This window comes from Arthrobotrys flagrans (assembly GCF_004000055.1).
Source record: "Arthrobotrys flagrans strain CBS H-5679 chromosome Unknown unitig_9, whole genome shotgun sequence".
In the NCBI taxonomy this organism is placed as follows: domain Eukaryota; kingdom Fungi; phylum Ascomycota; class Orbiliomycetes; order Orbiliales; family Orbiliaceae; genus Arthrobotrys; species Arthrobotrys flagrans.
In genome coordinates, this window is record NW_027137551.1 from 647892 (window position 1) to 673948 (window position 26057).

The 26057-nt window shown below is 45.0% G+C and overlaps 4 protein-coding genes across 4 annotated transcripts; 2 read left to right on the forward strand and 2 right to left on the reverse strand.

The window, feature by feature from the left end:
• Positions 1-818: 818 nt before the first annotated feature.
• Positions 819-1248, reverse strand: DFL_005560 (uncharacterized protein; the record flags this gene model as incomplete). Its single annotated transcript, XM_067634837.1, has 4 exons — positions 819-856; positions 921-941; positions 1032-1158; positions 1231-1248. The coding sequence occupies 4 exons, from the start codon at positions 1246-1248 to the stop codon at positions 819-821; spliced, it is 204 nt and encodes a 67-aa protein (XP_067489327.1).
• A 13511-nt stretch (positions 1249-14759) lies between these two features.
• Positions 14760-17867, forward strand: DFL_005561 (uncharacterized protein; the record flags this gene model as incomplete). The annotated part of the gene is made up of 5 exons (XM_067634838.1): positions 14760-14772; positions 14953-15167; positions 15372-15501; positions 15556-16452; positions 16531-17867. 5 exons carry the CDS (start codon positions 14760-14762, stop codon positions 17865-17867), a joined length of 2592 nt encoding a protein of 863 aa, XP_067489328.1.
• A 1241-nt stretch (positions 17868-19108) lies between these two features.
• On the reverse strand, positions 19109-20590 carry DFL_005562 (40S ribosomal protein RACK1; the record flags this gene model as incomplete). Its single annotated transcript, XM_067634839.1, has 5 exons — positions 19109-19158; positions 19233-19623; positions 19891-20335; positions 20453-20495; positions 20566-20590. The coding sequence occupies 5 exons, from the start codon at positions 20588-20590 to the stop codon at positions 19109-19111; spliced, it is 954 nt and encodes a 317-aa protein (XP_067489329.1).
• A 682-nt stretch (positions 20591-21272) lies between these two features.
• DFL_005563 (uncharacterized protein) lies at positions 21273-21716 on the forward strand (the record flags this gene model as incomplete). The annotated part of the gene is made up of 1 exon (XM_067634840.1): positions 21273-21716. One exon carries the CDS (start codon positions 21273-21275, stop codon positions 21714-21716), a length of 444 nt encoding a protein of 147 aa, XP_067489330.1.
• Between the last annotated feature and the right edge of the window lie 4341 nt (positions 21717-26057).

Consider the following 26057-nt stretch of genomic DNA (forward strand, 5'->3'; position numbering starts at 1 on the left):
TAAACTGTTGGCCTCATATCGAATACACGGACCCACATACATACCGTCGCTATCAGCTGGTCCTGCAGGGCCTATAGACTCAGGCTACCTCTAATACTGTCGTTTTCAGTTGGGCAGGCTGGAGCTTCAATCATTTTTGCGGAAGCAATATGCAATTTGGAGCGTAGATTCCAGTTCCATGGACATATACATAAACTGTAACGCTCTTAGACATTGCCCTTGCTGCCTGATTAGCTAAAACTCATAAATCGAAATCGAAAAGGCCGGCACTGCCTAAACCTTGGAACAAAACAACATTGTAAAGTGATCACGCGGAGCAGATATGCTTTTCTTTCGTGGCTTTAGAAATTGTCGGCCCGATATCATTCTACAAAGTACTTTGCTATAAATGACTGTTCCAGTAAGCTTAAGCAACAATAAAGTATTATAACGATAACATGTTGACGGATTGTATCATCTGTTTGCAGCCTTCAGTATGGGATCTGGCAGACGACGTAGAGCCACATTTTATTTGCAATAGAGCAAGTGCAAGGTACGATAAATGACCAAATATTGATAGATTTGCCTTTCTGAGAAACGATATGAACTTAATAATCTAAGTTACACTTTCCGAAAAGCATGTCTCGTAAACCAGCCGCAGAATTAATACGACAACTAAAACAGCATGAGATATTAATATGGAAATACATATTAAGAAAGAAGAAGGAAAGACTGCCATGATTCCATAAAGATCTCGTCCACCCTCTCAATTATAATGGGACGGAAATACCAAACCAAGAAGTTGCCAAAGATGTACGCAATCACGTCCGACTCTCCGACTATAAGTGGTCAACGTTTCGGAGGTGACGAAAATAGTCTGACCAGGAAGTTAGTATTCTTGACCTCCACGCATATGATTTAAATGAGTGCAGGCGGTATACCGAGGGTTTCCAAAGTTGCAACTTAATCATCGATCATTCGTGGGAATTAATGGGCCCTCGGGCATCCACATGGAGCAATTTTATCCTTAACCCATCGCTCATTGGTCTTACGGTCAGGTTTGTAGTCCTCCGAGTCAGAGCCTCGGGATGGGTCATCTGAATTGGTCCCTGGTGCCTTAATAGGCATTACCGGCAGGGTGAAGTCCGCAGACCCATTGGCTGGTGGGAGTACTTCGTTCTAAATATTGTGTCAATGGGGTTAAAAGATCAGTGTGAGGATGGCCCAATAACCTTAGGGCTGTGCACATACTTGGTGAGCTTGAGGCATGTTGATAGTTTTTTGCTTTAAGAGGATATTTAAAGATGGTAAATGTTTGGGTAACCGTTTGGATGCTTAGTTTCAGTCCGTATTGTGTGATGGGATAGGAAATAGAAAGCTTTCGCTGTAGGAGACAGGGAGGACAGGGAGGAAATTTATACCTGATCATGAGGGGTGAGGGAAAAAATCCTTCAAACATTGTCAAGGCCAAGATTGGATCTTCTTTGATTGTGGATAAGTATACTAAGATACCAACCTCCTTGACGGCAAGCTTCAACTCCTTTCTGGGATAACTGGCATATAGGGCGTGCCGTAGTCAGCTTCCTAGCTTGCGGGTCGGGAACCGGACCATCTAAATGGAAGACACTCGTAATGACAATATAACCCAATCCTAGCCTAGGTTTAGGACTGGTCCACTTCATGGTCCAAGCGATAAGGATCTAATTGTGCAGATGCGAGGGTCAGAGCCTTAGCAAATTATTATTTTTAGAGGTCAGACTAGAGTGTTTTCTCTCTTCTGTTATGTCAATTGTGCTCTTCCTCTGCCTCGAGTAAAGACCAAAACTAGCATTTCGGGCTAGACGCGAGCTAGGATCCACGTCACACGCAATCAGGATTGAATTTAGCCTCATTTTCCTGAGAATTCTCGGGTGAAATTATGATATCATGATATTTCCTGAGGCTGCAGAGTCTTAGTCAATATGAATCTGTGGTTGTGAAAACTCCGAGCTACAGGTTAACCAGTTGCTATCAGGTTAAGAGACGGCATCGGTCGGACATTGTGCATATTGCAAAAAAACAATGTACATATATGTTTCGTGCAGAAGTTTTTCCCGCTATTAACAGGGAAAGACTCAATACCAGAAACATGGGAGCCAAGCAAATTAACCTAAGGGGTGTCAATGAGTACTCATGAGTACAATACGCGGAGGCAAGGGACACAGTAGCGCAGTTCATGGTCAAGGTGTCGGATTATAACAATAAAACACTCCCCTGAAAGCTTTTCGAGTTTGTATATCGATTTTGAGAAGGATCCGATTCGATTCGAGGTATTTTTGAAGCTTGAGCCATTCGAAAACTCTGGATCTCGCTCGGATTCGGTGGCGTTGCATGGGACGCTTAAGCAGCCCCTTCCGAACAGCGCAACAGCACCTGCTAGAGTCTTTGACTTTTGGTGAGCCGCAGCCCGCAGTCGCCCACCCGCAGAAAGGATTCGTTGGGGCCTTAAAAGGGAGCCAGCATGTTTCTCCACAAAAGAAGTTGATCTCGTAGACTATCGATCGTTCAATATCCAATGCCAGCATGTTGGAGCACAGACTCTGGTGCGAAAGCTGAGGTCAAGCACTACAGACTGAGGCGCAAATTGTAAGGTGGCCCGATCGTTGGGAGCGATTCTATTCATGCGGCTGATATTTTCTACCTCTTAGTCAAAACTTTCAGATTTATCATTTGCTGTTGGGTCAGGCATTCCCCCTAGCTGGTGAACATTAGGTAAATCTTGAGATGGCAAGCTTGCGAGTTTTGCGATCGCGATCGGTGTATTCGGGAAAAAGAAAGAGAAGAGAAAACAACTTATGTTCGATATTCATCATATCCAAGGCCCATAATTTTGGATTGAGGACGATAACTTTTCATTAAGGGAAGAAGGAGCAGCCTAACCTCTGCGCAGCAAATCTCTGTTTTACACCCGATCAATATTTCTTTGTGCGGCTCGAGGGTTTTATCGCCGCTGGTCTCGCTATTAATTTGCACAAGGACGCTAGGTAAAAGAGGAAATCAACCAATATCACGTGTGGCTCCAGAAGCTTCGATCTAGGGAATTGTTTAAATCTTGGTTCGCGGTTGTATTTTAGTCTGGCTGCTTGGCCTTTCATGTCAATTCTTCTCAATATGTGCCAGCGCTGCTAGCCAGGCAGAATAATAACACAGTCACTAGCACAACCTTTTATCGCGTGCCAACACATGACCGGATGAATATAATACCCTCGGCCATTCCATGAGATGTTTACATGTAAGGTGAGCTGAGCTCGGGAGCCCTCGTGGACTAATATGCCGTGGCTAATGCATTGGGAGTGGTGGGGTTCGATAGAACATTAAGAGTGAAGTTTCAAGATTCAAAGGCCGATTCAATCGATGATATGGAAAATAATATATGGGCATCGTTGAGGATTTGCATTGCCCGAATTTGAGATGGTATCTAATTCGTGTGCAAAAACATCGAAAACCATAGTATTGGGAGCCTGGTCGTACCCTCGTAAAGTTTAGGGTTGGAGCCAAGTGCTTTTCAGGTAATTTATTATCTCCTTCCACTTCGGTTGGCGAGCTGGAAGTTCGACGTTGAAATAAACTAAAAACCAAGTCAACAGGGAATGTCACACCCTACATAAGGCTGCATGCATCCTTGGAATTTTCGGGGGGTAATCTAGGTATTACGAAGTATGATCCCGTGCGTTCCGGGTTAATCGTAGGCGACACACCTTCGGGGGCACAGGGGGCCACGCACGGCAATTCCCTCCCAGTATCTCATCCTAAATTGGCGGCTGTCCTAGACCATAAACCTGACGCAGGCGTTCTTTGAGAGTCGACATTGACATATATATTGTCTCGCTCTGTACGCTTAAATATCTAGGAGGGCGATACACCGGTTCTTCATTTTCAGATCTACGGAGTATCGTCCATAGCATCTAGTCAAGCGGAATCCATAACTATCCTTCATTTGATTTAAGTGGAGGCTCAATACAAAGAAATATTTCTCTATAGCTCTATTCGACGAATATCCTGTCCGCCAGGCATCTACAGTCGGGGCGTATCTGCAATGCAATGTTTGTTCCCTGCAGGGCCTTAGAAATGCTACGTGTTAGCACCCGAGGTCAGTCAGAAAAACCATACGTGTCAGCATGAGGAAACCCAATGCCCTCTACAAGTGATTTGTTGAGTGTTAAGGCCGTGATTGTTAGGGTTGGTAGATCGCTTGAGGCCCCTGACCACAAATTCTTTCAGAGATTTACCGACTTAGCACTCTGTGGACTCGAGGTATGTCAGAGTATTCATCCTTAGAGCTTAGCTTTATCGGCATCTCATTTTCCAAGCTCAGACATATTGACGGAACCTTTCGTGGCTACTTAGGTATATATGAAAATTTCAAGTTCGAGGTTAGAAGCGACAATAGGGCTTTCGCCTGGGCTTGAAAGTAATGTTCCCATGTTTGTCACCAGAGTGCCCTCCCCCACTCTAAGTATCAATCAGACCATCAAGCCGCGGGCCATGCTGATAGTCGGTTGATAAAATCTGGACAAGTTACCGGCGCATCAGGGGGTTTTGGAGGGCAGGTAGATACCCAAGTAAACTAAGGATTTTAATTCATTTTTAAAGTGCTAGACGAGTTAGATAGTCTCTTCAATGCCTAGTGGTATGAGAAAGATATGAAACTTACCAAAAGGGTTGTTTCGCACGGCGAAAATCAGCATGCACGCACTAAACGCATCGATCAGCTGAATTGGATCGCGTCCCTAAGCACCTAGTCTCACTATGCTAGCCTTTGTCCCCTTAACATACGCTCCTTCTTCTTACGCAGACATGAATCCATATACATTGCAATAAAACCCGATAATACATATCAGTCCCTCAAAACCACAGAATGACAGCACCCGAAACTCGATGCTGTGGGAGGAGACTGCGAGGCTCTGAAGGGCGCCCCTTTCGATTATTTCGGGTAAGGAGAAGACTTTTCCAAGATCTCAAGTGTTTATCTTGTACCCAAACATAACTGGTCGAATAAGTATTAGAACATAGGCTTTCACTTGCTAAGTCTCGAGTTAATCCCGAAGGCTATCCAGCGTCACCTCTAGGTAAGGGCCCGTAGATGGCACGAGCATAACGAAATGTCCTATACGTGGGTGTGTATACCTGCAAGGCTAGCGCCGCTTGCCGACGAGCAATAGTAGCATTTCTAGAACACAACACCGAAGGTCTAGTTATCAAAGTGAGGGGTTAGCAAGGACCGATAATACTTCGCAATACATATATTTTGCATTCCAGATATATCAGTAACCGTGGGGCCGACCGGAAACTCGCACATGCTTCGTTGTTGATGTTGTATTGGAGCCATGATTATCGTCACCGTAGAGCGAAGAGAAAGCCCTTTCAAAACATTTTTCTTTTGAAGCCGGTGCCGGCGAGATGATTGGTAAACATCGACCAGTCCCTTAGCCGCTTCAGCAGTGAACCTATACGAGTCACAATCCTATTTCCCGACAATTATTTTCAAACCATGTAGAGTTAAAACAATATCCAATTGCTGAATTCCTTTTCCTCTTTAACTAAAATAAAAGGCTTTTGTCCCGTTAACAAATTCCGAAGGCTTCCAGACGGATCATAGTCTTGAAATGCTTGAAACTTGTACGAGCGCATGGATAGATATTCTATACAACACAAACACATGTTGCAATCTTTCGCTGTCAGCTCATGCGCTTGAGCAGGTGCCTTGAGAACAACCGCACCTATTTTCTGGTTTGGGGGATTTAAATAATTAATTAAACTTAGCTCAGATGATTTCTCTCGGAGTATAACCTTCAAATCCAAAACGGGTTTGGCTAGCGAGCGAATTGGCACCGCCTACTAATATACCAGTTCATACCCCGAGGCCCATAGGCCCATATACATATCATACGTACGCAAAACGTATTTTTGGATGCGTGGCTCAGATATAACCGATTTTCCAACTGGCAAAGATTTGTATCAATCACTTAGCCATTGAAGGTTTCTGAGTCCATCTGACAGGTGGAGCCGAACATCTTCTTCCTAGAAGGCACCAGCGCGCCATGTTATCACGATGTTTCTGTGTCAATTTCGAACGACATTGCTCTTTTTCATACTTGATCAACTAGCCGACCGGGGTGTTCCTCTTTCTAAAGGTGTAAATATATCTCCTTTGCTCTCCTCGCTTGTGGTTTTGTTTGAAAACACCCTCTATCCTCCACTAGATAGTCCGGAACTAGCCTTGATCTCGCCACTGCCTAATACCATCGTGATTCCCCCGATGGTTAAGTGTGCCTCTTAGCTCGGCCTTCCGAAATCTACGTCAATAATCGCGGTAAGTGTTCTACTGGAACCTCTGATACCTAGCGAAAAGAATATTAATCATAGAATGGAGATTCATTGAGAATCTCTAATCTATAAATCGGTAGATTTAGAGCAAAAGGCAAAGGAGTAAAGGTATATCTGACGAGACCAAGTCAGAAATGGAATATTTGTCTACAAGATGAGAAGGAAATGAAGCCGCGTGCAAATGGTACCAGCTCGTGAAATCGCCCCCCACATGAGTCTGATACATTCATATTTTATTCGAAGGTGAGAAGCCGAAGGGTGACACCCTTCCTTTTTCCAGCCGTAGCTATTGGCATATGCCTGTAGATTCCCCTTGTTGTCTGAAGAACCGACGTCTTGTTTGCTGTATCACTATCCTTCCATCAATAATCTCTCGACATCTAGTCGTCTTCAATGTTTCTTCCCCTTCCTCATACCCACGGCGTGTCACCGAAAATTAAGAATAGAGAGCCGAAAAACAATTAATCCGACACCATAATTATGATTCTTTCTTATTCAAATACTGGGCTGTATCGTGGCCACAAGATCGAAAGTTTTACTATTTTTGAGGTGGCGAAATGAGGTCTCTGGACACGGTCCAGAGAATCCTCGTCCCCCGCGAACGCGAAATTCCCAGCGCAAATTTCCTATTCTGCCCCATTTGCGGAGCAAAACAAGGGACACAAACTGCTAATATGTGAGTAATTCTTTTTGCCTTTTTCAGGGGGTTCGGGGAGATTTCCACCGGCTCCTGTAGACACGGTGGACGTCCACCTCGACACTGTTGCCGGCCCGAACAACATAACTCTCATATCCTGGGATCCCAATTCAACCGCCTGCCTGTAACACTAGAAGATGATCGAAATTTTCATCAATTATATATAACCCCAATCCATAAGGTTCATAGCCGTCCCTACCGTGCCCATTCGAAGGATTCAAATCGGTCGCGCATGCGATCGAAAAGGGTCTATCCTCACCGACGTTTTCAGCATAAGACCGCGAAGTCTAAACTGCCTGCCCTCTGGATTATCTTCCCACGGTAGTTATACCTCCTTTTAAAATACTAGTTAGTTAACTTCGATAGGATACTATTTCCCTCAATTTTTGTTGTTCTAGCATTCAATGGTCGAACCTACTTAAGGATGACTCTCTCTAGTGTAAATACAATTGTTTTACGACGGCCGACCGACGACTTCCACTTCCAATATCGGCGTGCTATCCTCCCACACGGTCTAAACTACTAAAAATGAATACATTCATGGCTCAGGGGCCTCCAGAGCCTTTTCACGATGCCACGAAAGCATTATGTGTATACTCGCTTTAGATACACACTAAACGTACAGTCTGTACTATACGAAATCCATTCCCGCATTCTCAAAAGTTTTCCAGTGATGAGCGACCGATACAATGAGATTAAATACCTCAAATTAAGAGCTATCTCCCTATGTTCCGAAAGGTTGCTATTCCTAAAACCAAAATCTTTGTGGGAGGGCCTGTTCGGGGCGAAGATTCAATATTCGAATTTCTTCGAATTACAACATTGACTTCCACTTTCTCATTAATGCTAATATTTCAGAGCTAGTACATACAGCAAACTTGGCGACGAGAGGCCAATACAATTTATGGTTTCCAACGTATGGAATCGAGGCTGCCATCGGACTGATCAACTGACCTTAGTACTCCTAGTCTTAGTTGGCCACGTTGGCTTTCAACGCTTCGTGCAGCCCGCAACAGAGCCCCTACCGCCCTGAAATTACGGTCTATATGCGTCCTCTACTCGAGCCTCAGATGTTAGAAACACAGTCTACGGAAATTCCTCAATACCAGCGTATAATACGGGGATAGAAATCAGCTGCACATGTGTAGGTGGCTACTTCGTGGAGTCTGGGTACGAGACCATTGCTCAGTAGTCTCGCAAACCCAGACTGTCAGTGGCGGAAACGCCTAAAACAAGCTACCAAATCAGATCAATGAATCTAGAAACCCACGCGCCCACGGCGTAATGAGAACCTGGTATTAGTTTCGTTACACGGGGAACGGCCATCTGCATTCGGATTTGAGACTAGGTACTGTTTCATCCGCTATTGATTCCATCTTGATCAAGAGTTTTGCACCCGCACAGCCTTTGGATGGAGGACGGAGGCTACCTTTGGATTGCCTTTTAAAGCTTGCCATATGCTAGCTCCCGTGCTGCCCGCGCCGCACGGCTTTAGGATGCAGCCCTTGAAATACTTCAGACGGGGTGGATATGTCTTAGATTGGGAGTATATATCGTATTCGAGGCTAATTTGGGACGAACACTTATATACAGGGGATCAACGCCCGCGCGGCCCCGACGGCAACAGCGCCGGCCACGATACAAGCTTTCCAGACTAGCCACGGCATTGCATTGCTTTCTGTACCTATCCGATATCCGCGGATATACCTAGACAGCCTCCAGCCCCACGGCTACTAGTCTCGTCAATATGCGGTCTACAAGCGCTGAGGCAGCGTTTTCTCTACCCGGCCCTTAAACCTTTATGCGCAAGCCTACTCGATACAACAGAGGGTCCCATGGATTCTACTGGCCTAATTCCAAGGATGAATACCCGTCAAGTCTGTTACACAACGTTGCAAACCGATATTCCGCTACTGCCTTCCTTGTCCCGCGGATCCCGACCCAGGGTGCACGGCCCCAGCCAAAAGTTGTCGTAGGCTACCATCGCGGCCATGCAGTTCTAGTTGCTATATGAAAGGGCCCGAATGACTCCAATACTAGTATATTGTTGCATGATCCGATTAATGTATATAACCCAAGTCGATAGCAAGTCCAATGGTTAGATCTTGCGCCCTGCGTAGTTGCTCATCGGGCTCATTAAACTTATAACATCCCTTCGTTTCGCGAACCAACTCTTATTCCAAATACTTAAGCACTTGCTTAAAATATCGAATACCCAGCGGATCCATTCACTCATCCAAAATCTACACTCAGCTCAGAGCACACCCCCTTTAACCATCAGCGTATCAGTATCTTATCGGTTTGCGTCTCTGTCGTTCTATATATATCCTACATCTCGTCTCTTTCCATACTCCTAACTTATAAACGAGCTGCACAATGACACTAACCGTTCCTACCGTATATTCTCCCATCCCATCGTTTCCTGACGATGACGGTGACACCTGCTGCCCCCGAACTCATATAAGGGACAGTAACTCGGGCTAAACGGTGCGTACCTGCTGTGACATCCCGACAGTAAACGATTTACAGGCACAATTCCTCTTTGGCTTCTGCTCTTGGAGTTTGCACGGGCTGCTGGAATCGTGCTTCGTTCTGCACATCCCTTCTGGCCTTTTTTTAGTCCATAGCCCACTCGCTGTGAATAAAGGCCCTATATGTAGAATAGTGGGTGTATATCATCCAACAAAGGAGCTTGGGTTCAAATTCGAGGCAAATGATATATAACGGGGCTTATAGAATTCGATCGTTGCAAAAGTGGGAGGCATCTAACCAGATTTCCAAAATCATACCATTATAGCTAGACTTTTTTTTCTTCATATTCAAGTTATACAAAATAGAAATTCCGATATTATTATGGAAAATCTTGAGCCTTTCTGATAAAATATCAATCCTAATTCAGTTTTGTGATTTCTTAGGTCCCATCCAAATGCGGGAGTAGAAGAAGACAGGCTCAGAGAGCCTACCTTGGCTGCTACATTGCCGTCAACGCAGATGAATTGAAGTTAACCTGGAACCCTGCATGGGCCTAAATGTCACCCAACCTTACCCATCGGTCGATGTGATACTAGCTTAGGGTAGAAGCAATACTACACAAGCGTTAGCAATTGTCTCATGATTTCGGGTAATATGTAGCTGTCCTCTTTCCTGGACTGGAAAAAACGGATGGACAGCAGTCCACAGAAAGAACTCGGACGGAGATATGACCAGCTAGCGACGCGCGAGCCTGGGTGTATTTCGTTATACCTAAAGTCGGATATATAATTTTCTTATAACATCGATACTGCTATCATTAAAGTATTCAGGGAAGGCCTCGCACGTCACAGGAAAGGATTCTGATTTTTTTGTGCTCTGGCCCCACACCTGAGGCACCATGTTAGATATTAGAGCTGTTCCCAACAAGATTATTATTTTGATTGGATAAAAATCTTTCTGCCTTCTAGGAACTTGATATTCAGAAGAAAACCCGCCCCATGCAAATGCAGAGACGACTCAGAAGGCCCGCAACAGTGGATAGGCTCTATGATACTCATAACAACATTGATCGACTAATTTCACACGATAGTAGACTAGTTGCGAATATCACCCGGGATTACGAAATAAGACACTAGTAAGAGTTAAATCACTACTTTCAATTGGATTCATGGATTCACAGCTCACTACGATTGAATCCATCACGGGTGGGTTTCGAAGCACCTCGAGAGATAGTTTTTGTGCAGATGTTATGATAATGACGAGAAATGTTGATACAGAAAATATGACCAGAAAGTATATTTCGCTAGCCATACATCATGGATGCGGTGGCAACAATATGTCACTAATCTAAATTAAGACAGTTATATCGAAATATACGAGCATCACCTTCGGCGGTTAATCGCCTAGTCAATTAGATGGAGCCTCCAGAATCGCAAGTAAGACAGAGCAGAGTGTCGGTACTGCAGTAATTGGAACTCCATTTGGACTTAATAATGGGGTGCATGCCGCACCGTACATTAACCCAAGCCATAACTAAAACTTGATTCTTTATTTAAAAGTCATACGAATTGGAGGGTGCCCGGAAATTCACGTCGTTCATAGTATAACCTACGATCGATTTTAAATTTCTTGACTCTAATTGGAACATTAAAAGACAAAATTCAGGGATGACATATTGTATATAATTATTGAAACATAGTTACGCTACATAAATTCCCGGCGCAGGAGCCCAGGAAAGAAATAATGTCATTATTTTTCAAAGCTACAGGATCTAAGCGACAGACTAAACAGTTATGCGATACTAAACTTCTTCGTTATACTATGGAGGTATAGACTCGATACTTTTACCACCGATCCTTCACCGGGCCCTGCCATGAAAACGCGATATTCGATTTTCGAGTAAAATTCTATGTTTTAAAAAGTCGGGAACTTAATCAAACCGGATTATAGCACTAATATAATCGACCGGAACTCCAAAGCCACACACTATCCTTTGGAAACAATGGAAATATCCGGCGCCCTCAGAAAACAAATACATTCCAGAAAATGGGCCTTAGGTTTCACGAATTGATGGCATCTGAATGTGGCTGCAAGGGTTTGCGAATTACCTATTATCTCAGCACGGCCATTGTATGGTACATCATCATCCTAAGAAGATATGAATATATATATGAATCAATTGAAGTAGATTGGGGTAGTCCTGAAAGAAGGTAAAAGATATGCCGTTAGCGATAGCTGTTCAAAGCAGCTAGTTCTGCCGTTCACAGACCACATGAAGTTTCCCGAGACAGCATTAGACTATGATTATAATTATATAAATTGAAGAAACAGTATTCTTCTACTCGGAAACGGCCTCTACCGCCTAATTAGTCTGCCTTGGAATCGAAGAGTCGACATGTGACGGCTGGAGGAAGACTAGATGTTGTGTATTTGAGGATTTTTTGATGTCGAGTGTGGGCACATGCGCTAAAGAAGGGTCGTTGTAAGCCGAAACGGAAGAGCTGGACCGGTCTCAGACTGAAATTATAAAAATCTAATAATACGCCTAGAAATAAAAGTCTACAGGTCTTAGATATAGGTACATTGCCTCCTAGTTTTTTGAGTATCAAGTTTGTCGCGGTTGTCCCGTAGAGATAGAAAGGATGCTCAACCGATTTGTAAACATGTGGAAATACATTTATGGTTTGGATGATCCTATCTTAATAAGCTCTAGTGGCTTAAATTTTTAAAACCGAGATCTCGTCAGATGAAATAGTCCATTTCAATTTATTACTCTTCATCGAAACCAAAGCATCGTGGCGCAGTGGAAGCGCGCCGGGCTCATAACCCGGAGGCCAACAGATCGAAACTGTTCGATGCTATTAGGAACATTTCTAAACTTCTTTTTTTGCAATTTTTAATTTCAAATTTGGGGAATCTGTGAGCTCCTCAAAATAATCCTGGCTTGCCTGTATTTTAGCTTGTGTGACTCAGGCAAATTCTCACTCCGTCGACGGCGGTGGCGGCAGGGATATTGCTGTTGTATTTTTTTGTGTTGGCAAGAAACAAGCTTTTGATTCAAAGGCACCGAAGTAGGATTCAAGCGAGGTTCTGATTTATGTTTTCTGTTAGCAACTTTAATATGTTTTCAATATAGTTCCAGCATAGCTAACCGATGAAAGGTCTTCTCATAAAACTTATCAGTAGCTTTTGAGGTGGCTGCGGTGGAGCTGCAAGTTGTAGGTTCTGCTTCCTAGATCCCCAGTGTATCTTCACACGATATTGGCAGGGCGGTCAATCTATAGCCTCTTAACTTGACTTATCCGAATATCTCATAGGAATTGATTTCCTGGACGTCACCGGAACGATAATAAATTTTTTGTTTATCATTGTTCTGTCGTTGGCGCTGCAGATCTAAGTAGTCAATCGAGATAAAAGGACTATACTGCCAGCGTCTCCATTTAAAGATTTGTACTCTTGGTGCACATATAAAGGCTATCGACGGGCCCTCCTCCCAGTATATCGTTTGGCAGCTGGAAAGGTTGAGCGAGTTGCAGAGCCAATGTGTTCGCATCCAATGCCCTTAAAGTCACCAATCTGATCTCTGTTATGTCTCTTTTGACGAGAATATTAGAGGAGATCATTATAAAGTAGACTGTTGTCTCATTTTTATTAATTTTGAGCCCTCATTTCAAGCCTTAGGTGGCCATGGAAGGGTTTGTGGTGCATCCTATGAAAGGTTAATCATTCCCTCCCACAAAAGGCTTATGGATGTCATCGGAAGACCTATAGTTACCGCGACCGTCTTATCTTGATATGAGAAGTATTTCATTCCTGGTTCGTTTATATCAATTTGATTCAAGTTATCTCTTGGTGTCCTATGGCTTTTGGGCTTGTAACCACTTCTGAAAAACTTCGGTTCGGTTAAGGGCCTTCAAACTCAAGCCCCTTAGAAATCGCCGTTAAAGGGATCGTTTCTTGTCTCGTACCCAGACCTGGTCATCGTTTCGTATATGTCGCGAAAGCTAGAATCTAGGACTTTGCCAAGCAAATCAAAGCATGGGCACATCATATCTCCTCGATGGATTCCGGTGTCCATTGCCATTGTTTTGCGATAATACCAGCAGCGTTAATTTTTGATTTTCCTTGCTTCTGTCTGGCAATTTCTACGGCCTTCCTTGATTTATCTACAAAAATTACGGCCGATAGATGTTCCTTAAAACGTTCCCTTTTACTACTTTTTCAGATAGCATGGCTGGTTAAGTAGTTTCTTTCTCTATCCTATCAATATCTTCAGCATGGGGTTCGTGTTGGGAGATGTTGGAAATTTCCTTGTTTGTCGTGGCGGAATTACCTCTTATGGAACGGGACCTTGATCTTGGATCCTGCGGACAGGGTTGTTCTGCATTAGACTGGAACAGGCAAAGTGATTGAAGTCGAGCTGCACCATGCTTGCTCTCGTGATTCACTAACTCGCTCTGGTTGGCGGGGTATCTCTGATAGGTAAACGGCGTGATATCGGAGCAATTGCTTGGTAGATATCATGCAGCGAGTTGACGTCGCGGAGAGAACGCGGGTTATTTTGATATCAGTGAATTCAAGCACGCCAAAGACATGCCATGCCTTTATTCAATGTCCGTCATAGTATTTGACGACTTCAGTACATCAAATACACGGTCGTATGTGGACTAGTAGTATTGGGCAGCTCAGGGCGAGTAGAGTATGTGTATGACTGTAAGCACAACTGTGCTTGGATCCTCGCTATTCTGTCGATATAATTAACGTCCTGTGTCCGGCTGAGGATATTGAATCCTCATCCGACAGCCTCGTAATACTTCCCAAAGTCCGTATTTTCCCGTGGCTGCCGCTTGCCAAATCAACTGTTTCAATTCTCGAACGAATGAGACTTGCTGTAGGAAGTTCTCTCACAGGATCGGAGGAACCTTCTTTGAGAGCTCGGTGGAGCACTCGTTTTGAGCAGATTAGCAGCATTTCCAATTTAAGGGAGCAACTGAGAGCAATAGAGGTTCTGGGGGGTTGTTAATTGACTCCAACACATCCTCGCCGTAACCCCTCCATTCATTCCGTGACTACGCTCCACCTCTACCAAATCACCTCGCCTCCTCTTCCTCCTTTCAATTATCTACCATCACCACCACGACTACGCACAGCCTCACCACAGGTTTTTAGGAATACAATACTATTCTTGCTGCAGTTTTCTTTCACCCAGACATAGCTCTGGACCAGGTAGCATCAGATGGCTTCCATGCCTCTCGAGAGTGAGTTGGAATCATCCACTGTCCTAGCACCCCGCCTAACTTCCGAGTCACCGCGTTCCGGACTCATCCCACACCCTTCCACATTTGTATTTCTTTCTTTATATATATACCTACCTTGTCCGCCATCTCGAGATATCTCTAGTCAACGTGGAAATACTAAACATCAAATGTCTCGTGCAGATATCGCTGAGGTCATCCTCACCCCAACCGGCGACGTACCAGACTCGGTTGGAACTCGGTCCATTCCTATTACCAGAAAGGAACCTCTCATTACTGTCGGTCGGTCTAGCAGAAATAAAACCAAGAACCTCCAACCTAGCCACAATAATGCCTATTTCGATTCTCCGGTTATGAGCCGTTTGCATTCGTGGATCAAATGTGATGAGGCAGGAAAGGTAGGTATACTGTGCCCTTAAGCCTCGTTTAGCTCGCTTCTCCACAACCCTGATGCCATAGATGGCTATGGCACTATGCACTGTTGCTATTTATTCCCACAACTCAAAATAACCATACCTGCTGTTGCTACCGTCAATCACTGGCTATTTACCTCGACTCTCTATTTGCACTATATTTATTTACTAACACAAAACTTATTTCAGGTTCTCATTTCCGACGCCGGTTCTATGCACGGTACATACCTCGACGATAAACTCCTCGAACCAAAGCTATTTGTCCCTCTAGAGACCGGCTCTCAGGTCAGGTTTGGAAGCTCTGTGACTCGAGGCCCTGGTATGATGTTCCATTTGAGCACTCCTCTCCATACATCTGCTAAACATTTCATAGACGTATTCCCCCCGAAAGCTTTCGACGTGAAAGTTGTTCAGAATAGCAGGATGGCTGAGATCCAACACGGGTACGGCATTACTAGCGATGAACTGATCCTTCCAGACAGCCCTTACTACTCGAGCGAAGAGGAAGAGGACGAAGAGGACGAAGTCATGATCACCAAAGTCAACCACATCAACACAGTGGACTTAACCTCTGGTTCCGACCACGGTAGTGATTGGGAAGAAGAAACAGCTCAAAACAGGGTACCTGGCCATTGGGATGAGTCAGAATGGTCTGAAAGACCCAAAGCCAAAGGCTGGCCAGCCAGTTCCTGGTCGGATGGACCACCATCTGAGCAGCCGATCACTATAGTTCGAGAAAGCCTACGTGAACGTGTTTGTATCGACCTGGACCCGTCTTCTATCATTCGGGATACCCATATCGTGGATTTAACTGCTGAGACTCCTGTCCAACAGCAAAACAAGCTTCCAGGGGCCCGAATATCCATCCCTGACCTCCTTGCTCAGGAGCGCCAAGAGCAATCCAGACGGTCCTCCCAAACCCCTGTCCGCAATCGATCTTTTTCGGGCGAGGACGGTGGTATGAGCTTGGTCGGCGGCGAGTCTAATACCCAATCAGTTGAAGACTATGACGAAGATTCCATGGATGAAGATAGCACTTCTGATCCAGAACCTACCTCCGAGTCTGCCCCAACGTCTCCATTCTCGCCTGAGTCAATCAAGACCTCAACAAACGGTCTCCCCGCATTGCCATCCATGCAATCGCCCATGCCAACTCTTGTGAATGAAATCGTTCCACCTGAAGTTCAAAAGGCTTGGAATAGCACCTGGACCACCGCTCCTTACCTCTCGCCTTTTGTCTATGCAGGCGGTACTACGTCTGCCTCGGACAGTAAGCCTCTCGATGTGACCACTTCGCTCACTATGTCGCGGGACTCGATCACTAATTTAGCCAACCGCACTAAATTAGCAATGGAGCAAGTTCGCAAAGCTGAAGCCATGAGGGACCGCGCCCAGGAGTTCCTTCGATCGAGAATTGAGATGCAGTCGTCTCATTCGCTGCAAACACCGAAGGAGCTAGAACACGACTCCCCTACGCCAAAGATTCCTACCGATGAAGGTGCCGCAAAACCAAATCCAGCCATTCCATTATGGATACAGAACTTCGTTCAAGGAACAAAGCTCGAGAGCAGCGAGGAGGCGAGTGCCGAGAACCATCGTGCCGGAGACCTTTTGGCGCCCACACAAGGAGCTAATGTTCCGGAATGCGGTTCAACTCGTTCCGAGACTCGTTCACCATCCCCCGTACTCAAGATGGCTGGCAACTTCCAAGTATCTGATGACGGTAATGAGGAGGAGGATGAGGAGGAGGAAGAGAAGGAGGAGAGAGAACAGAAGGAGAGGCGGCCTTTTTACTACGATAGTGATAGCATCCTATCTGAAACTGGCGAAGAAGGTTGCTCATCGCCTGAGTTTAGTGTTAGCGATAGGTATGAATCAGAGGACATGTCGGATGATGAAGAAGAGGTTTTACAGGTTCTGGGCGAGTATATGTCTGCAGAAGACGACGACTACGACGAGGATGACGAGGACGTGGATGAAGCCCTCATGGACTTTGTTTGTGACGACCAAGGCCATGATACCGAATCAAACCCCTCAGATGACGAGATTGTCGAAGACCATACCAAGTGCGTAAAGACGACAACAGTTCAAAACCCCGTCAAGAGCGCTATGTCAATGGAGAACTTCTTCTCGCCGAAGGATGAAGAGGAGGTCCGCTCTTCCCAGGAGGACGAGATCGTCAAGCGTTGGAACGCTGAAATCGACGACCTCTTCAGCACGCAGCCAGACCTTGAAATTGAAGAACCAAAAGATGCTGTAGATATTAACATGGTTGATCCGGATGCAGACCTCCTTCCACCCGCTAGCAAGAAACGCAAGCGTTCTGAAAGCGAAGAAATCGAGGAATGCCCGCATTACGCCGTCGCTTCAGAGCTTGAGGCTTTGGAGATTTCTACACCCCGGAAGATCGCCCCCCTCCCTCAACGTTTCTTGACTCGCAGTGGTCAGAATACCAGCTTTGCTGAAGTTCAGAGCCCACGTGAAGAAGCAGAGCGCAAAGAACTTCTTGCGCTCGCTAGCGAGCTCAAGAATGAGCTCGAAGCAGCGGAGCCAGGGACTAAGCGTCCTCGCGTCCAAAATGCTGGAGCTACTTGGGGATCCACTATCGCCACAGCAATGGCCGGCGCTCTTATTGGTGGCGTCGGTGTCTTCGCAGCCTTAGTTGCTACTGCTGGCGATATGTGAGAAATCCCCACTGTTTAAAAGGATAACATCTAAAATAAAGCATCCTTCAGCTCTATTCCCCACGAAGCGGTTTAATTTTCTTTTTTCTTAATTGCTTTGTGGTTTTATGGGTTCCTTCTGCCTTTTGTGACCTTTTCTTATTCTTTCTTGGAAGCTTTAATCTCCCCGTCTCTCTGATCTGTTTTAATTTTCCTTATTGTGAAAAAATTCATGTACACCGGCGCAGAATCGGTCTGCTATTTCTTTTTTGGTTGAGCTTTCCTCCTTTTCCTTCGTATCGTTTCGAATGCCGTTGAGGACCTGACCGTTGCCTGGAGTGCACTATCAAAAGGCAATCCTTTAAATTACGATATGGAAGGTTTTTTTTTGAGCAGGTCTGGTCTGGATACTCATGATATGGAGGATGGGAGCTGGGGACGGGTGCAGATTGGACCAATTTTTTGTTTTCTCAATACGGATAGGGGTGGGATGGATCGGTGCAAAAATGGGAATGGAAATATCTTTTTTTTCTGTTTCCTTCTGTGATTGTCATTACAGTGTTATTTAAGGTCGTAAAAAACTAAGTCGCTTGGGTTTGTGAAACGGGATTTTATCTGGTAGTCTTTAGCGCTCATATGAGTAGTACCGTACTCGCGTAGAGTTTCCGTGATACAAGACTGGGAGTAGTAGTAATTGGCCGTTGATGATAAGCCCGATAAATCTCGGATTCGATATGATTCACGTTAGGCTATTACTGCACCCAACATCGCATTTCGTAGAAATGCCGGTTGAAGCTCAAGCTTAATATCATGCAGCCTCATAGCTAGAATCTCACGCCAAATTTTATATACGGATTTGTAGTTTGTTTTGGCTGATTACGGATATATTCATCTATTTGTAAAGCCATAAGCTCCGTCACTGAAAAGGCATCGTATGCACAGGTATAAGGAGAAGGAGGACACCGAATCGAGAGAGAAGGTAGGGAGGAAATGTAGGGTAGTGTGTTTCCGTGTCGGTAGGGTCCGTGTCGGTTTTTAGTAGTAATTGTAGTGTGTAATAGTAAGATACAAGGTCGGAAAGCGGTATGGCGGATTTCAAAAGAAGAACATATGAGAGACTCCCGTAAAAAGCGACAAAGGGAAAAAAAAAAAAAAAGAGGAAGAGGTATGACATAATAAGGAATAAGAAAGAGGGCACAAAGAATTCATTAAAAGTTGCTCTGTCCTAAAGGTGGGGTTTTGCTTTTATATGAATTAATTCGTTTATGCTCTCGACATGACACCCCAGGCTCTGATCTTGTTGTCGGTGTAACCTGCAAATTCAATGTACATGTTAGTCATTTTGTGTTCTTTTCGGTTATCAAAAAGGATTAAGGTTTTCACGTACCAGCGAACAAAGTCTGACCATCGGCGCTCCATGCGAGCGAAACACACTCTGGGTCTCTGCTCTTCTTCTTCTCTGGGTTAAGGCTGTTGGATGGGAACTCTGGCTTGAGCTCACCAACTCTGCTCTTCTTCTCCAAGTCGAAGATGATGATCGACGAGGAGGTGGCAGCGCAGAGCCAGTAGCGGTTGGGGGAGAAGACGAGAGCGTGGATCTCGTCGCCAGCGCTGAGGGAGTAGAGGTGCTTGGATTCGTTCAAGTCCCAAAGCATGGTAGTACCATCCTTACCGCCGGAAGCGCAGAGGGAACCGTCGGGGGAGATGGTGACGGTGTTGATGTAACCGGAGTGACCGATGTGGTCGGTTTGGATGCGGCAAGTTTGAAGGCCCCAGACCTTTTTTAGACAGAATTTCGTTAGCATGGTAATTTATGGATGGAATAAGTGCTGTTAAGACTGCAGCAATAAACAATGCAGATTCCAATGGACTCAGGGCATCGAATGGTGATTTTTTGTCTCATAGGCCTAGATGAGGCCTCTGAAGTAGCAAATACATTTGGAAATGCAAAGCATCATCGGATCGAGTTTCTCGAAAGACACTCGTTGAAATCCCGCAAATTTACGACCGCCAACAGCACCCCCCAAAAAAAGATTCCGACTCACCTTGACAAGCTTATCCCAACCCGAGGAGACAATCACCGGGTTCTGGGGGTTTGGTGAGAACCTAACGCACGAAACCCAGTCGGTGTGCCCCTTTTCGGTGATCGTGTACTTGCAATCACCGAGAGTGTTCCACAACTTTATCGATCGATCACGGGAACCAGAAACAATCTGTCTGTTGTCGGCAGAGAAGCTAACGGAGAGAATGTCGTTGGTGTGACCAACGAAAGTGCGGGTGGTATTGCCAGTGGAGAGCTCCCAGAGACGGAGAGTCTTATCCCAGGAGGAGGAAAGAGCATAGGCACCATCGGAAGAGATAACACAGTCGGAGACAATGTGGGAGTGGCCGTGGAGAGAGCGCTTGGGGATACCATAGGACTCGTCGCTGCGAGACAAGTTCCAGACAATGAGAGTCTTGTCACGGGAACCAGAGAGGAGCATGTTAGGGCTGCCGTAGTTTCACCAATTGTCAGTTCGACATTCTTCCTTTTGACACTGCGAACAATTCCATTCCACCCAAGGGAGAGCATCCTGGGATATAGATCATGGAGCGTTTTTGACATACTTCTCCATCGAGGTAGCCAGACAGGTGACCCATCCGCTGTGACCTGCAAATCCAATTCCATCAGCCAAACTACCCTATTTCCAGCCATTCCAGCTTCCAGCAGTGATATTTACCCTCCAAGGTTCCCCTCAAGATCATTTCTTCGGCCATATTGGGCTATTGGTTGTCGGATGTATTGACAAAGGTATAATTCTGTTGTTTTCGCGAAGAAAAGGTCTCCAAGTCAGCCTCAAGTTGTCCCTGCAATTCGCCTCGTCGTCTTCGAGCGAAAAAGATGTCGAGTAAAAGATAGTCCGGGCTTTATAGCAGCGGTCTAGGGGGGTATCGTACCGTAGTCGGAGGAGGGGTTGGGGTGTGCCCGTAATGATGATGCTGGTGATGATAGAGATGTCTACGGCCAGACCCTTGTTAGGTTGTCTTCAAGAAATTTTTGTGAGAGCCGGAGCAGGTGTGTTGTTTTAGGGCAGCCAACCCTCTTCCCACAACGCAGCAAGCGGGCGTTTGTCAATCACAAACGCGATAGACGCGCGTGCAACCAACGCAGAAAATGCAACAGTATCAACAGCTCGAAGATTCCGAAACAATTTCACCGCATATTGCAAACTTCTAAACACATGTAAACTTTGAATTGGAGATATTAACTTATGAGCAAGGCACACGAGGTTGATTTCAGAAGCATTCATAAAAATTATCTACAGTATCTATTCTTTAGGAGACTGAGAGTTACTTGAAACTGATTCGGTATCTTAATGATACGTCGACCGCCATAATACGACAGTTCGCATTATCAAACAACAGCGCTTAAGCTACTTAATATCAAATGGAACGAAGTCCGAGCCCTGGACCTTCACTCAATAATGCCCCACAGATATTAAACCCCGACGCAATACCATTCGATAAATACATGCCGTGGCATTTATTCTGGCGGGATGCAATTCTCCGCAGTATCAAGCCCGACGACTACGATTACCTGGAAGACCCCGGCTTCAACACTGATCTCTCAAGGTACACAAATTACCAGTATACCACTTCCAGTGTGAGGCTGCCCTGGGCAGACGAAAAGGAACAAGTTCTCCAGAGCGTGCGCCCTGAGTGGAAAAATCTGTTTCAATACTTCGAGCAAGCGGGAGGACATGACTTGCAAATTCCTGAAAATACCCCCAAGCTCTTGAAGATGGCTTACATGTACGGCTATTTGGAACGGAAAGCATGGAGCCAATCTCGAGATCTTCAGGGGCAGCGAAATCTTCCGACTGAAACTTGATACCACAGTTACAAAAACCGCTGGGATTCATCCCTTTAACGAATATGATTCGTATGTTCTTATGAATTATTAACTCCATCCTATCCTAATACACAACGGCGAATATTTAGACTTTAATTTACAATGTCTATACCGTTCCCAGGTTAGCAATATTAAACTCGAGCACTCATACTACCAAAACATGGTAGAGGCACAAAAATCTATCAACAACAGGAAATCGTTTCCTATGTATGAACCTGAAAGTAATTGGACAAAATTAATCACAATAGTAAGCTTGAACTCATCGCTTAAGAATATATTGCCAATACATACGACCCCAGAGCCCCCATCTCTTATTAGTATGCTTCGGATTCTCTTTGCTCCTATAGTAGGATAAACTCAATAGATTAGATAACAATCCTCAATTGTAAAATTAGGCACTCCTAGACGTATTCACCACCACTAGCATTATACACAATTTCAACAACGAGGCTCAGCCAAGACGTCGACAGTTACAGGAAGCCTCGAACTTCCTTCCAAAGAATCGAATAAGAGAATCCAAACGATGTCATCCTCATCGGAAAAATCTCCACCAGCGGTGCCATCGCAAAGTACCACAGAATTGAACGAGGAACTGAAAAAATTATGCAAACCAAACGAAAATTTCTCAATGGAAGCATTAATCAACAGAAGGGGTGAAGGGGTGGAACCCTTCAGTCAATAAACAGTGGCGAAACTTATTAAAAGAACCGGCCAAGTCTTAGAAATAAATGAAAAGATAAGACAAAACCGTATCGAAGCAGAGGCTGAGCAGAGAGCTAGATCATCCCCAAGTCATAAAGAAACACTTCCATCGAACTCATCACAGGAAATTAGGCACCATAGACCTAGTTCAAGAGACCCAAACCGGTGGTCACTATCTCACAAATCATCGTCCAGTGTAGTATCCTCATCAAGCCGCTTAAGACCAACTTCCTCAACTAACCCAAGCTTAAGGTCCGCGGGTAAAGCTCCACCAGTCTTCGATTATATGGATCCGGAGCAGCCTTTTAGCGTAAGGGCCCCGAGTCGAACGTCCGGATATGAAGACTCTTCGAGTGGTTCAAAAATCGGAGGTAAAGCTCCAACGACCTATGATATATATGGAGATGTACAGCGCCACTCCTCGAGAGGTAAAGCGCCAACAACCTATGGTCAACATGGATATGAACAGCAACACCTCTCGAGTAGCTCAACAGGCAGAAGCAAAATTCCAACGACACATGATCTGCAGGGAAATAAACAGCATCTCTCGAGGAGTTCCAGAATCGGAAGTAAGGCCCAATCTACACATGAACAATTTTCTACTACCAGAACTTCCAGCCAGACCTCATCATCTCAAAAGTCGTCTAGCCCAAAGGCCCCTCTTCAAGTTCCAGTTCCATATCCCTCTCGACCTCAAAGTTCCCCATACGCCCCTAATTCAGAAAGTTCCCACTATATCACTTCCCAAAGCTCCCGATATCCCCCTGGACAAAGTTCCCGATATACCACTGTAAACAATTCTCAATATCTTTCACAAAGTTCTCGTGTATTCCATAAACCCCCCTCCGCAGGTCCCTCGGCTCCATCAAGCAAACAATCTAGCGGCCCCTCCAAGAATATGCAAGCCCCCCCTGGTTCTGTCACTGGCTCTCGCAAGAATTCAACCCACATGAATTTCGGATATAAGCCCTTTGGAACCGCACAAACTCGCCAATCCGACAATATTTATGATGATGAAGCAAGTAAGGCATCGCCATCGAAGAAACCACACAAAGACAGTTCGTGGTAAAAGATTATAGGTACATCTCTCTAGAAAGCATTTTGGAGTATCCTAAGTGTCAAAAAGCCATAGGAAGTACCAAGTTAACTCAGGTTTGGGTAGCTATTGCATAACGGGTACTAACGTTCTTCTTGGTACTAACGGCTACTCAAATATAGAGTGTCAGAACCATACCGATAGGTCTTGTGCTTAATCGACGCATCACTATATCAAGGAATAAAAGCAGTATTGCAGTTGACACAGGATATATAGAATAAAATGGATTAAGAAATACGAAGAAAAGGGATAAATTTGATTAACACCGATAAATTCAGTTAAGAATAGGTACCTAGGTATATGATACGTTACCATGTATTCCCCTAACCAAATCCAGATGATATAGCTCCAGAAATAGTAATCAATGAAACCAAATCGTAGCCATGCATCAATTAATTATAAACCCCTATGGATACTTTCTCGGCGATAGTAAAGCATCTCGCAACTGCAACATTTAATCCACTAATGTCCTAAGTTCTAGACTAGAATGACCAGATAATTGTTAATGGCAGAACCACCTTGATCTCTCAGGGAGCGAGCAAAGGCTATAGAGGGTGAAGTCAATCCCAGCGCTCAGGCTGTAGGTAGTCTTCTATCTAAAGCAGAGCATTCCTCAATCTCCAAGTCTTACCTTTGCCTATAACCTCTCAGCTACCTATAATTTTGTGCACCGTCATCCAATTCAACACAAAATCTGCAACAATGCAGTTGAATCTAGGAATCTTGAGAGGGAAATGTCTAAGGATTCATGATCGATATTTCCGAAGTATTGAAAGATACCAAAGCATCTCTCACAATTAAAATGGCTATGAAGACCTTCGTTATGGTGGCCCGGGCCTCGTCTTGGAACTAGAATAGCCATGAAGCAACATATCGTGGGTCCGCATACAGGCAAGGAACCACTCCTAGTAGTCTCAGGCTGTATAATCCGAGAGAAATCGCAAAATGGACCGGCTGAGTCTCAAAAGGGCGATGAGGTCCTACAGGCTGCAATAATTGCAGTTTTCATGTCCTGCCTACGTATTTACAACGTCCTAGATCTTTTTTCCTTTTTTTTCTCGAAGATACGACGCACAATATGAGGAGGACAGCGACGAGACAACGACGTGGAAGGACGTTTTATTGAATTTTATAAGAGAATCAAGTCGAGTTGGTCGGTCTTCTCTTCTCTTCTCTTACAACCCGAATACCTCCTAAATAACTTCGCCCCAAGCAAACCATCAGATCTCAATCAAGAGCCCCCTCCCTTCAAATCCACCCTCCTTCCAAGACCCGAACCATCCCTTACTACCATCATGTCCGAAAAGCGTCTTCTCGAAAAATACCTTCTCGAAAAGATAGTTATGGCACCCTCCCTGAGGCTTGCCAATCGAACATGAACGGCCCCCGGGTTCGCTGCTCGTCTCGAGGATAAAGTCTCCGAGCGAATCCGAAAATGGAAAGGCCGACATCAAGACCGAGCTCCAGAGCTTGCCATCGACGCCAACTTGTTGACTACTCGTCCGGAAAGAACCGGTGAAAGCAGAAACATCCAACGTCCATGGACTCGTGAGATAATGCGGCTCCTGAAACGATTGCCAACTGACTACTATGAGCTGTTCATGATTCATCGAACTCATGGGCATCATGGTATGCTTTACCCCAAAAATAGCCATCGGAGGTATTGGCGAGCCTATGAAATCGGACGACTCGAACGATTGCGGGAGGACTCCAACAATCAACAGAATCCCGCTGATGCTGCTATGGGCGGGATCAACACCCATCTACAACAAATCGCGGAATACCTCGATACCAAGGTTGATGAGCACGGAAACTTCAAAGCTTTGTCATCAGATCAAACTTCATTCTTCAAAGACTGGTAGAATGCTGGGTTTTCACAACCGAATGAGCGAAGGTGGTGCAGAAAGGCCCCTCGAACGTGAGTAGCAACTCCAACTCGATGATTAGATTTTAATCCTGGCAACCAGTACGGGACTAGCTTTAAGCTAAGGAATGTGAGCAGATTTAGGACCATCGAATACGGGCTTACGAACTATTACCTGCGACTTTCTTATGGAAAGGTGTTTGGTTCCCCTTTTTTTCCTTCTCTTCTTTTTCCTTTCACTTTTTTCCTTTTCTCATTTCCTTATGAATTTTCATTTATTTCCTTTCATGAATTAACTCTTGTGTTCAGTTCCATCGGAGCAATGGCGGAACAAGCTGCGCTCGGGGGTGCGTAATAGATATATGGCTTCAAATTGATGACTTTCATTTAAGTTCGGTTTTCCTATTCTCATGCGATGGAGACATGGTCTTTCTATTTCTTAGTTCTGTAATGGTGTTCCTTAGCTCTGTACTTTAGTACTTTTCAGACGAGTTGTATATGTGAAGTCGTGAGCCATATGTTTCATCAGGGCGACTATAAAGCTTCTACGACGATATCATTGCATCACGTTCATCCTCTTCCTTTATTTTCTCCTCCTTCTCTTTTTTCTTCTCACCAAACCCCTCCTCATCTTAGTCATCATACTGGAGCACTCGGC